Raw genomic sequence first — 12239 nt, 5'->3', positions numbered from 1 at the left:
AGGTATAAATATGGAAATGAGTTTTTTACAGGCACTAAATAACATCTATTGCTTGCTATAAAAGCAAACTAGTTAAGCCTTCAAGTAGGCAGCCTAAACTTGTCAAATTTAAGTATGAGGATCGGAGCTTTAGTTCATGTAAAATTTGGATAAAAAGGGGTGGTTAGGTGGGTGGAAAGAGATTTTGTGTTCCTAACCTGATTTGCTTCATTTCTTTTTCTTTTTTTCTGCTATAGTTCAACACCTCCTGAAATATATCAACATGTTCCTTTCTGCTTAAGACAAATCTGTTTTGTTTTCTCTTTTAACCAAAGCGGTGATGGTGGAAGAATTAACCTCCTACCCCCACTCCCCCACTCCCAGTTAGAAAGGCACATGTTTTGAACTCCTAGAACTTAGTCACTGTACTTTCTTGGTAAATAGATTTCCTTCTGAGTCATGCTATTACTGCTGAGCACTACTATATTTGTACAGAGATCTAAAAAATTGATAAGGACAGGGTAATAAATGGAAAAGTTTGTAGTTAAGATCCCACAAGTCAAAAGATTATAATCCACATGAGTCTCCAATCTAACTGTTGCATAAGGGGCTGAGGGTTCAATAATGCAGAGGCTCCACGGTCAGGTCAAGCCCAATGCCACTGTATCTTCTTTACCTCTTATTCCACGGCTACATCTGTCTACGTCACTTTGCACTTTAACTTTGTTGCAGTGAAAAAAGTTACCGGGTTTTGTTTTAGACTATTACTTAAAATTTGGACAGTTTCCTCTATTCATAACACGGCTTCTCTATATCCTGTTTAATAATTTGATGCACTATAGTTGTCTTGTTGGGGTTTTTTTTATTAAAAAAAACAATTCTGATCCCGGGTGGTGGGAGACACCCCAAATGCTAGGAGAGATGAAACAGAGACTTCAAGAGCTACATCTTTTGAGAAGACATGAGGCACACAGAATAAGAATGAAACGGAAATATAAATTATCTGGTTAATTGACTGAATTAGGCAGATAAATGAGGTGTATCCTACAACAATATAATTTTGTTCGATAAATGCCCAACTTCCACTGTATTGTGCACAAAGTGAACAATTCGTTCTGAATGATCTGACACATGTTAACATTAATTGCACTCCTCCTCTGGCATTGTAGGGCCAGGACAATAATTCTTTAGATCGCTGGCTCACGTTCCACTTTCAAGGAATACGCACCATACTCATGGGTTACAGTTATATTTATTTGGTGTGCTTTTTGCTCTTTGGAAATATTTCACGGAAGTTATTATGCAGCACATTGGCCTGCTATTTAAAGAAGGTAACTTTCTCCTTTGAAACATAAGACCCGTCAAGAGGGAATAATTGGGAATTACACAACAATGGCAAATCCTAAAAACATTTTTTTATTATTAGTGCAGAATTTACTGTTTCAATAGATAATTAATTAATTTAAAAATTTTAATTAATTTTATAAAAACATTTAAAAATAGAAGCTGAAATAATGAATTTCACTTTGTTTCCTTAAGCTTTAACTTATGAGGCAACAGGGAGTCTAGTTTTATCTTTACGAGCATCTTATAATAAAATAATATCGAAGTGCCTACATCGTTCTAGGTCATAAAACTATATAAAAGAAATAATGTCTTTTCTCCCAGAAAAACCTAGATTCAAAGTGAAAACACGGTGAATACACGAAAGTAATTCTCTGTTTGGTATTTTTGTTTCCCAAGAGTCATTTCTAATTAAAAAACAAAACATCAAAAACAAGCAAATAAAGAAATGGCAACAACAGAAAACGCATCCTTCCCTGAAAGTAATTAATACACGTTTAGAAATGGATGCTTTGAGACATCATTCACAGTGTTCTATAATCCAGATAAAGGATGAAAAACCAAAATACCAATATTCTTTTTTTTTTCTGCTACTAAATATGTTAGTTACTATAGCACAGCTATAATTTGGGGATAAAAATGTGAAAGAATGGGTTGAGGCATAAGCTGTCATCACACATTAATGACAAAGATGAATAAAGACATGGGGAAACTCACAGAATACCACCAGCAGCTTAAATAAATATCAACAGATGCTTTGGCAGTGCCCCCCTGGACTGCATATGGCGGAGGTGACCCATGACCATAGGTGGTTTTCTCCTGTTTTCTGCATTACAGCTTCAGGTCAGAGAGTAATGTGGGTCCATTCTAGAAGCGCCTGAACAAAAGCCTCAAACAATCCATCTGTCCTTAGTGAAATGCCTCTTATATCCAACTAAAATACTTCCTCGTCTCCTGTAATGTAATATTTTCTAGATTCTAGGTTTCCTAGATTTCTAAATTCCTACATTTTCATAAAATATACCACATTTTGACCATCAAATATACTTCCATTATTCAAGCGTAGGGCAGACCTGTGGTCTACTGTGGGTTAATCGTCCTGTGACAAGCTCCTCATCGTCACTGGGCTGAGGAGTGTGGAAGGACAGACCCTGGATTGTGACTCGTTTTTTTGTTTGGTGAACTTCTCTAGGTTTGCAAATCTGGATGACTCAGTAAGCTGCCGTATTCCTAAAGCATTCAGAATGGCATTTCAACTCAGAACAAAGCAACGAGGAGGAACACCTGTAATATTCTCGGAAAGCTTACAGGAGAAGAATAAATTAACCCGATGGTCTTTTTACATTTAAAGAATTGTCCTCAGCAAGAAAGCGTGCAAGGCGATCTGTCGAGGGCCTACGTATGGAAATGGGGCTTGGTTCAACACAAAAGGGCGGCCCTTCAGGGTCGCGGCTGGTGAGGGGTTTGGGTGTTGCAGCTCATACTGACCCTTCCCCTGGCCTCTCCAAAGCAGGACGTGGCCTCTTCTTCCTCAAAGCTCCTACGGCTCAATGTGGTAATGTTACCCACACCTCCTCCTGTATTCTCCTTGGCTGCTTCCATCCTATTTGCCCTACTAGAATACAAACTCGTTGAAAGAAAAATCATATTTTATTTATTTGTTTGTTTATTCATTTATTTGTCCAACTGTGGGTATTACCTAGCACAGTGCTCGGCTATCGTGTGCCCATTATATGCCAGGTACCGAATGAAGGGACCGAGAGAACAGATCAAACGACATGGCACATGCTCTCAAGGAACCTGCAGTGTGGAAATCGATTCAAAGACCAAGACGGAAAAAGGGGCTTTTGTACTAAGCTCAATGAAAACCCGAGGCACAAGAGAAGGCTTTGCTGTACAGGAGACTGAACCTGAAACACAGACATTGGACGGATGCATCAGCCTATGCACGGCATGGAGGGAAGAGACAGTAGGGGCGTGTCGGCGACCTGCCGAGTCTGGAGGGTGTTGTTCAGCTGTTAGAAAGCCCAGGGCACAAAGGACCTTATATCGTATTAAGACAGCCAGACCTGATTCTATAGCACTTAGAAAGTCGGAGAAGAATCATGACGTTAGGAGGGCATGGCCAGATTTGCTTTTAGAATCATTACTCTGTGTGGCAAGAGAGAAAACTCCCGTGTGTGTGTGTGTGTGTGTGTGTGTGTGTGTGTGTGTGTGTGTTGGGGGGTAGGCAGAGCATGGAGAGGGCAAGGAGGGAAGCAAAACTTAACACAGCAAGACCAGCTGGAGGTTGTTGTCACAGTCGTGGTTCGACGATGAAATACATTTTCTTTTGGCCAATAAAACACTGCCCTGCACTCAAATCATATTTGGTGCCCACTCCGGGTGAGGACTTCCACATATATTTCTAAAATTTAATTCGTATATTTCAAGTCTATAAGATAAAAACTATACTTTTTTTTTTAAATTTTATTTTAACTACACCCATTTTGGAAAGGAAGAAACTGAGGCTCAGAGAGGCTGATATTATGCAGACAGACTAATCTCACAGAGATTAAATCACCTGCCCAGGGTCACAGGCATCTTAAGTGCTGGCTTTGGGATTCAAATTCAGTCTTGTTTCAAAGCTTTTTATATCACACCTGTGATATTTGCTGAAATGAGAGGCATTGTGCTTTCCTGCAAAGGGGAAGAGACTAGGAATCAAGATGTCTAGATGTCAAACGTTTTATACGCCACTTGCTTCTCACTTCGATGAAGTCACTTCATGTCAACCGGCCTGACTTTCTGCATCTATAAAAATGTTCACATACGTTCCCTCAAAGTCTGATTCTATGATTCTGTGGATTTAATTACATATATTTAGGATGATGATCATTCTAGCAAGTTTGTTACAGTGGGATGAAGCAGAAGTAAAAAGAAAAAAAAAAGGGAGGGGGACTGAATTTATTCAGGAGTGAAGATGGTGGGGGCAATTTAAAAAGTGCCAAATTTAGAAAACACTATGAAGACTCTAGTCACAGTGCTTAAAATTAGGTGCCTCAGAAAACAAAGACAAAGCAAGCAAACAAACAAAAATACATTTCCAAATAATTCCAAGGTTGTGGACAACGGTGAGTATCTGGTGACCGTTTTGACAATGCAGGCAGTGGGGAGGACACCTGTTACGGAAGACAAATACCAGGGTGGTTTTTCTTTGATATTTCAGTCTCAAGCAATCAACTGGCAAATATATCCAAATGGTTTTTCTTCGATACAATTTACTGGATAAGTCAAAATAACTTACAAGGCCATAAAGATTTAGAGAAGAAAGTGTCTCAGAGTGGAACATCGATGTAGAAATAAATTTCCTTAAGGAATAAACATATTAAGCATGAAGTTCAGAGAATTCTGACCCTTAGGGAGATTTTTATTATCAAATAACACACAATAAACAGCTTTCATTTCGACGCCTCCCGGGATCAAGTTACCCTGTCATTCGAACTGAGCACGTTTCTAAATGAAATATTCCACGAACAACGTACCTCAGGGGAGACTTCTATAATTCCAAATTGGGATAAACTTTGATGTAAAACATTTATATTAAGTGAACGCAGCACCTCCTCGGACGGCAGAGCCTCAGAAGCTCCTGCTTTTCGGTTTGTAGGAGACACGAAGAGTTCAACACTGTTCTTCTTTCCCTGGTTCAAGCAGATGATTTGTGTATGTTAATAGACATTGTAAACAGCTTTGGGAAATATTTGCACCTTTTCTCTAGAATCATTAAAGAAAATTGGAAGCCTAGAAGCTCCAAAGGCATCTTGGAGAGCACGTGTGCTAGTTGTCTGGCATGCTTATTACGATCAGCCCAAAGCCTGAAATCTTCCAATGGCTTTCTTTTGAGTTTGTAACTTTATATTTCACTGGATGCTGGTTTAATGTCCACTCCATACTGTAATTTTTGAAATATATCATTCAGACGTTCCCAGACTGTGTTTAAAGAAGCAGTTAAAAATCAAAGAATTCAATAAACCCTGATAAACAGTACAATTATTAGACATCACCACTCCATGTATTTTTCTTCTAACTTGTATCAGTGCGAAGGCTGGGTGGATTAAGGAAGCCGATGAGCTTCGAAGTTGCTTCCCTGATCCTGTCCCCCACCTCAAATATATTATACGTTACAATCTATCCTCGGGGAGCGCCTGGGTGGCTCAGTTGGTTAAGCACCTGCCTTTGGCTCAGGTCATGATTCCAGGGTCCTGGGACTGAGTTCCACATCAGGCTCTCCGCTCCATCTTACTCTCCCTGTGTTCTCTCCCTCCTTCTCTCTCTCAAATAAATAAAATCTTTAAAAAAAAATTAAATAAAATCTGTCCTTGGTAGAAATGCATCTGCTGTGCAACAATATCATGAGACTTTCCTCTTAGTATTACCTGTTAGTATGACCACATTAGCTGAAATGGAAACAGGATTTCTTACCATAAATGGCCGATACACCCCATACACACAAAACACCAACCACCACACAAAAATGGACATTGTCACCGACAGATTCTCCTTTACAGCTTACACAGTGCACTTATAGAGGGAATTGTTGCTGGTCTTTTCTTTTTGATACATGGAGTTCTTTCATGCTAGAAAACGTTCTTTCAATGCAATTTATCAGAAGTTCAGCCAGGTATAAAATGCAGTATCATGCTCACTCCGGCAGCACATACACTAAACTGCAGCCTCAGCGTACTCCTAGCAATCCAGAAAAAATGTTCCCGGGGACATCTGGGCGGCTCAGTTGGTTAAGCATGTGCTTTCGGCTCAGGTTGTGATCCCAGGGTCTGGGATCTAGTCCTTGTATCAGGCTCCTTGCTCAGCCACTCCCCCTGCTTGTGCTCTCTCTGACAAATAAATACATAAAATCTTTAAAAAAATAAAGTTAAAAAAACCATTTCCATGTTTGCAGGGGACATCAGACAATGAATGACTAAATATGGCATAGTGCTGATGCAAAACATGTTTATAATAATTTAACTAGTTCCTGACCTAACAACAACAACAGTAGGAAGAGATCACTTGTCTCGTGCCTGACACTCTCCCGAGTACGTCAACTCTGGTATCTCATTTAATACTCAAAACACCTCCAAGGACATAGATGTTAGGGTTATCTCCAGTTTGCAAATGAAGAAACTTAAGTGTCTTGCCTAAGGTCACACCTGGGGTATGGCCAAGCTGGAAATGGAGCACAGTTCTGCCTGCCTCGGAAGCACACGCTCTTCCTCACCGTGTCCAGCTGCCTCTGGCACCATCATCGCTCCCCCCGTTCTAATAACCGCTCTTAGAAACAGGCATATATAAATGCCGCTCACATTCTCTGAGGATGAGCATATGCGCCCCTACAAAGAGCCATCATGCTCATTAAATCTAGGCACCTGAAAGTATACTTAAGATACCTAAGGGCACATACACAATTTAGGTCTAGACCTAAGACATCTATAATACCTACGTCTTCTCACTTAAGCCAGCTATGCCCTGGGTAGAAATAACCAAACTAACATTTTCAGGATATTGGGGAATGTTGTATTTCCTCTACAATGGTACTGTGTTGAAAATTCGGGGGGTTTATTTGTTGCTGTTTTTTTTAAGCTTATTTAGTCCCGAGAAACAGTTGACTCACAGAATAAAAGTTATTATGGGGCCTGAACCAACTCACCCTCCACACACAGAAAAAATGAAAAGAAACAAAAGCTCTAAACCAAAATAAAAAGCAAATTCTTCTCCACAGGTGAAAATGCAAATACAGATGAAAGAGAAAGACGAGCTCCAGCAGGAACATCGGAAGTTATAGCCAGGAGAAAGCACGGGGAGATGTAAGATGATCCCGGAGTCCCTTCTCACAGGAACCTTAGGTAACCAGCTGTTTACAAAAGAAAATCCTATGATCTGAATTTGCCTTTCTTTGCCCTTTGCTCACACCCACCTTCACGGGCAGATGGGAACATGAAGTTGGATGACATCAAGGTTCCCAAACACTGAGGGAAGGGGAAAGAAATGATGTGAAGGATTGACAGGTAGGTCTGAAGTGGGTCCTCTACAAAAGACCCTTCGGTTTTACCTCGTCCCCACCCCACACACCCAATCTAAGTGTTCTGGTGACTTTTCAGCATTACCTATTCTTTTTTTTTTTTTTTCTAGTTTTATTTTATTTTACTTAGATTTTTTTTGTTTTAATTTTACTCATGAGAGACACACACACACAGAGAGAGGCAGAGGCAGAGGGAGAAGCAGGCTCCCCTCGGAGCAGGGATCCCAATGCAGGACTCAATCCCAGGACCCTGGGATCACGACCTGAGCCGAAGGCAGATCCTTAACCGACTGAGCCACCCAGGTGCCCTGACATTATCTATTTGGTATTCATTTGGGCTGCTGTCCTTAAGGATTGGTTCTTCTTTACTCTTTATTCGAAATCCTCTGCCTTGTGCATTCACTATCCTTCATCCTGATACACTGGAAGGGTTTTAATAGTTACTGTCTGGAAACGGTGTCTTCACTGATACAGAAGCTTTCCCTCTTAGGGAGAAAATTTTGGGAGTACTGTTTTTCAGTGAGACAAGTATTTTCGGCCCCTCTGGTCAGGGTAGTAGCTAGCCTTGAACTATGAGAGGGTCGAAACTTTTTCTAGAAAGGGCCAGCCAGCAAATATTTTAGCTTTCAATTTAGCCAAAAATCTGTCGCAACTACTCAACTGCGCCATCGTAGCAGGAAAGCAGCCATAGACAATATAGAAATAAATGGGTGTGGCTTGTTCCAATAAACCTTCCCTTGCACAAACAGGTGGTATGCCAGATTTGGCTCCTGGACCATAGAACTATAGCATGGGTATTCTTTATGATCGAAGCCTTCAACAAAAATCCAAGTTGTACTCAGGGAATGCAAAACGTAGGCATCTTACAATGAGGCGGTTGATGTGCACTTGCTGGGGTGAGACTCCTAAAGCTGCAGCCACTCCCTGGCGGAATATCCGAAGCAAGGTTATGTTCAGCCTGTTCACATCCATTTGCAGTGTCTGAAAAATAAAGAAAAAAAAAAGATTTATTACAATAAATCTGTCCTTCAAGGCATTCAGTTCCTGACTGATGACTGACCAAAACCATTTCTGTGACTGATAAATTCATACCCATGGTACTTTATTGCATTTTTAGTGGAGATAAAATTAGAGGGACATTTTATGTGAAGTTTTAAATGATGTTAGTTAAAAAGACAGTGCAATCTGTCTAGCCATAATAAATAATGCAAATGAATAACCAGTTCATAAGGAATTTCATTGAAATGTGTGTTGGTCTTTAGTTTAAGTCCAGATGACAGAATGGAATATACAGCCAACTACATTTCAGCAATCCAAGCGCCTTAGGACATCTTTAATTTGTGTTCACACATGGTCACACGCTGTGTAAGTTCCATAATGCCTGACTTGGCAGTTTCTCTATATAGTGACCCGATGCCAGTGCAAGGCAAAAGAACAAGGTGCAATACTGCATTTTCGAACTCTAGTAAAGAAGCCAATGGTACTGATAATTTGGTTTAAGGTAAACAGTTGTTATTCAATTGTTTGGGCACACACTCTTAATTTTCAGGTGATTTTGGAAAAAAGACAACTAAATGCTTAAAAATTCCCCAAACACAAATCAAGTGACAAAATTAATAATACAGCCTTTATTTAAGCCATGGGTGCTGTTACTACATTTAAAGCATGAACTAGTTAACTATGTATTGTCAAAAATGCATTATAATCATTTGAGATAGATATTTTGCAAGATGGGGAAACCAAATCTTTATGCCTTTCTTGTACTGCTTACTTCACTAACTTGACCACAGTTGGTTATCAATGACGGTTGGACGGCTGCAATAGCATCTATTCTATGAAGTAAAGCACACTTCTATGGGCACACTTCTCTGATAAAGAGATTGGCTTAGAAGCATAATCTACTGTGGTATAAAAACACTCAGAGGACCTTTTTATAGTTTGTTGTAAAAGGAGAATGGAACTGCTTTCAAGAATGTATCATTTTTTAAGGAAACAATACAGCTTCTATACATAAAATTAGTACAAAACTGGACCACATGCTCAAGGCTCCAGAAATCAGAGAGAGTTGGGGGAGGTCAAAGGACATGAATCGTTCCCGGTCAACATGGCAGACCCATTGAAGTTTCAGACTGCTTTTAGTCTTAGGATCTTAATGCTTGCATTGGGTCAGGGGTCATAGAGGTTGGTCAGGTTAGGAACCTGGAATGGGACTCCTTGAAAACAACTGAGATCCAGAAAGCGGCACAACCATTTAAAAATAAAAACTTCAGCGAACAGCCCGATGATAAGGTATAGCTTGCTTCTGGAGAGGGGGAAAGGAGAATTATGTCGAGGGTAGGTAGAAAAGCTACATCAATACCATCAGTGATACTTTTTTTATTAAATAAAAACCATCCAATAGTACATAATTGTCTGCTATATTATTCTCTGTACTCTTCTATAGATTAAAATTCTTTCCAATCTAAAACAACATAACTTAATACCGAAAGTAAGACTTGAGCTCAATCCTGAAAGATGGGTTGGATTTGGACATGCAATAATGAGGAAAACACTGTACTGTCAAGCATGCATTATGTTCTACGGAAGGATGCTTTATGGAAAATCGAAGAGATGAGAAAAACTCAGTCCACCTGGTGGTTCTGAGAAACAGAGGCTTCCTTTTGTCCGTTTGGCTCTGCAAGGCTGTGGAAACCTTCAACAGATAAGGAACATTGCCCTGGAAACTTTACTCCTCTCGTTTCACAAGACCAAAGACAGGTTCCTCGGTTCCCGCAAATGCTGATTAGGAACCATTGTTTCCTGGCTCACCCCCAGTGTTTGCCAGGCAGGGCGAGCAGGCAGGCACTGCTCCTGATCCCCACGGGCAGGATTCGGAGCCAACAGTCGACGCTGGGAACTGAGTCAAGGGGGTTGTATACACACTTGAGAACTCAATTCCCAGGGCCATGATTAGCTCGAAGCTTGTCACTGTGGAAACAGTATTAAAGTCTAAGTTCCTCAGATTAAAATGGCAAATCGAACTGAAATAGCAAGTAAAGATTAAAAATCACTCAAAATGTCAACTTTCCAAGGCCAAGGCTGTGCGTTTGAAACAGAAAGTTAGACTACCTAACTGAAGTGAAAAAGTGAGCTGAAATCATGAGTTTAAAAATTATGGTCATTTGGCTCCTTGCATCAAAACATTTGAATAATTTGCCTCAGTTCTCTGCTTGCCTGAGAAAAGCTGGCTTGTATTTCTGACTATTCCCCATAAAATGGTGATGGTAAAATGAAGCTCAAACAGTAAATATATATCGGAAGGTCTCACACGTGCCAGACATTCTGTACGAGCGCAACTGAAGAAAAGCAAAGGATTCTAGACAAAATGAGAATTTTATTTCAGAGAAAATCAAAGTGTATGAATTCTTGTAGCTAGAGGACATACGTTTCTCCTTCCTTCTGGATAGATGCTAGAGACACGCAGCTTCTTTCCATCCTATTATGTGAAATCATAGCAACTGTGATAGAACATAAATTTCCATGGCAATAACAGCAGTGTCACAACTTCAAAGTTACCGCATAATAACACAAGATATATTCCAATCTGAATTCTAAACCCATTTAGTCACTTGTATTATTTAACACACAAATGATTTAAGCTTTTAATTTCAAGAGATTCAAATGCTCTTTCCAAATGCAAATCCTAAGCCATTTCACCGTAGTAAATAATGCAAATAGAGTTATTATCCAAAAACAATTGTGTATTTTATTGATTATTACAAATGCATATACAGGAAAAAAATGAAACATATTAAATAATTCAAAGATTTCAAACTCCATCTGTATTTAAATATATGAGCTCTGCCTTGTTAAGAGATTCCTGAGTCAATTCTCTTTACCTGGGGCCTAGGTTCTGCCCCCAGCTCCCCACCTCCACCCCCGGCAACCCCACACCCTGCAAAAAGAAATACTACTTTGTAATAAGACTTTCTTTCTTTGGTCACCGGATTGTCCACTAAAGTAATTGATGCCTATGAACCTTAGATATAAATCAGTCCAGTAGAATTGATTAAATCTAGGCACCTTCATTATGTTTAAATTATAAGTATGTGGTTGGCTTTTAGCAATTTATTTTTAAAGAACAGCTGGGTTATTTTTGCCTGGGAGGGTGGCAGTTTTCCAAATGTTAGACCTGTCGATATAATGCAGCCTGATCTGCCAGGTGATCAACCCCAGTAAGAGGACAACCCTAGTAGCCCCATTAAGATGGGGAAGGCCAAACGGCTCTCTCTCCTACTAGAGAGATGTCCTCAAAGCCCCTCAAAGATGTCCAGTCTCGGTTCCCAACAGCCAAAAAGGAACCCTCAGGACCAGGCCTCAGGAGGAATCTGCCCTATGTCTAACTTTGTGTGCTCATTGCTACCTGGGATCTCTAACTCCACATTATTGGCAAGGAGCCTCCCCATTTTGCTAGAGGTTAGATTGTCAGGTGAATTCCAGGAATAAAAGCAAATTTTCTCTGTTTATGTCATTGAACCAACTGGAAAACCCTGACCTATCAGAGGCATTTTATGCAATTACCCAGTCCCTTCTTACAATTCTGTGTTGTCCTCTGTTATTACTTAGGTAGTATTTTATTTTTATTTCCATATTTCACATTCCCACCTTTCTCAGAATTTTACACTTGCTTCCTTCTACATGAATGTTCCACTTATACTTCAAACTCAATATCACCCAAACTGAACTTATCTTTTTCCCTCTCCCCATCCATGACCACATTTATTTCTATTTCTATATTCCATATAATGGGATGAAGTTTCATACTTGGGAGTCATATTGACTTGACACTTTTTCTTTATCCTTCATCGCACAATCATGG

At 39.9% G+C, this 12239-nt stretch overlaps 1 protein-coding gene across 1 annotated transcript in view; it reads right to left on the bottom strand.

Annotated features, from left to right (window-relative positions):
* Positions 1 to 12239, bottom strand: part of PTPRR (protein tyrosine phosphatase receptor type R) — a 236535-nt gene that overhangs the window by 99692 nt on the left and 124604 nt on the right. The window contains exons 3-4 of the mRNA XM_026500025.4: positions 8249 to 8362; positions 4848 to 5003 (exon numbers count right to left, since the gene is read on the bottom strand). Coding sequence (XP_026355810.1) covers positions 4848 to 5003; positions 8249 to 8362 — 270 coding nt within the window. The remainder of the gene's footprint in view (positions 1 to 4847; positions 5004 to 8248; positions 8363 to 12239) is intronic.

This window comes from Ursus arctos, unplaced genomic scaffold, assembly GCF_023065955.2.
Source record: "Ursus arctos isolate Adak ecotype North America unplaced genomic scaffold, UrsArc2.0 scaffold_21, whole genome shotgun sequence".
Lineage (NCBI taxonomy): Eukaryota > Metazoa > Chordata > Mammalia > Carnivora > Ursidae > Ursus > Ursus arctos.
This window is presented reverse-complemented; position numbering and strand designations above follow the sequence as displayed.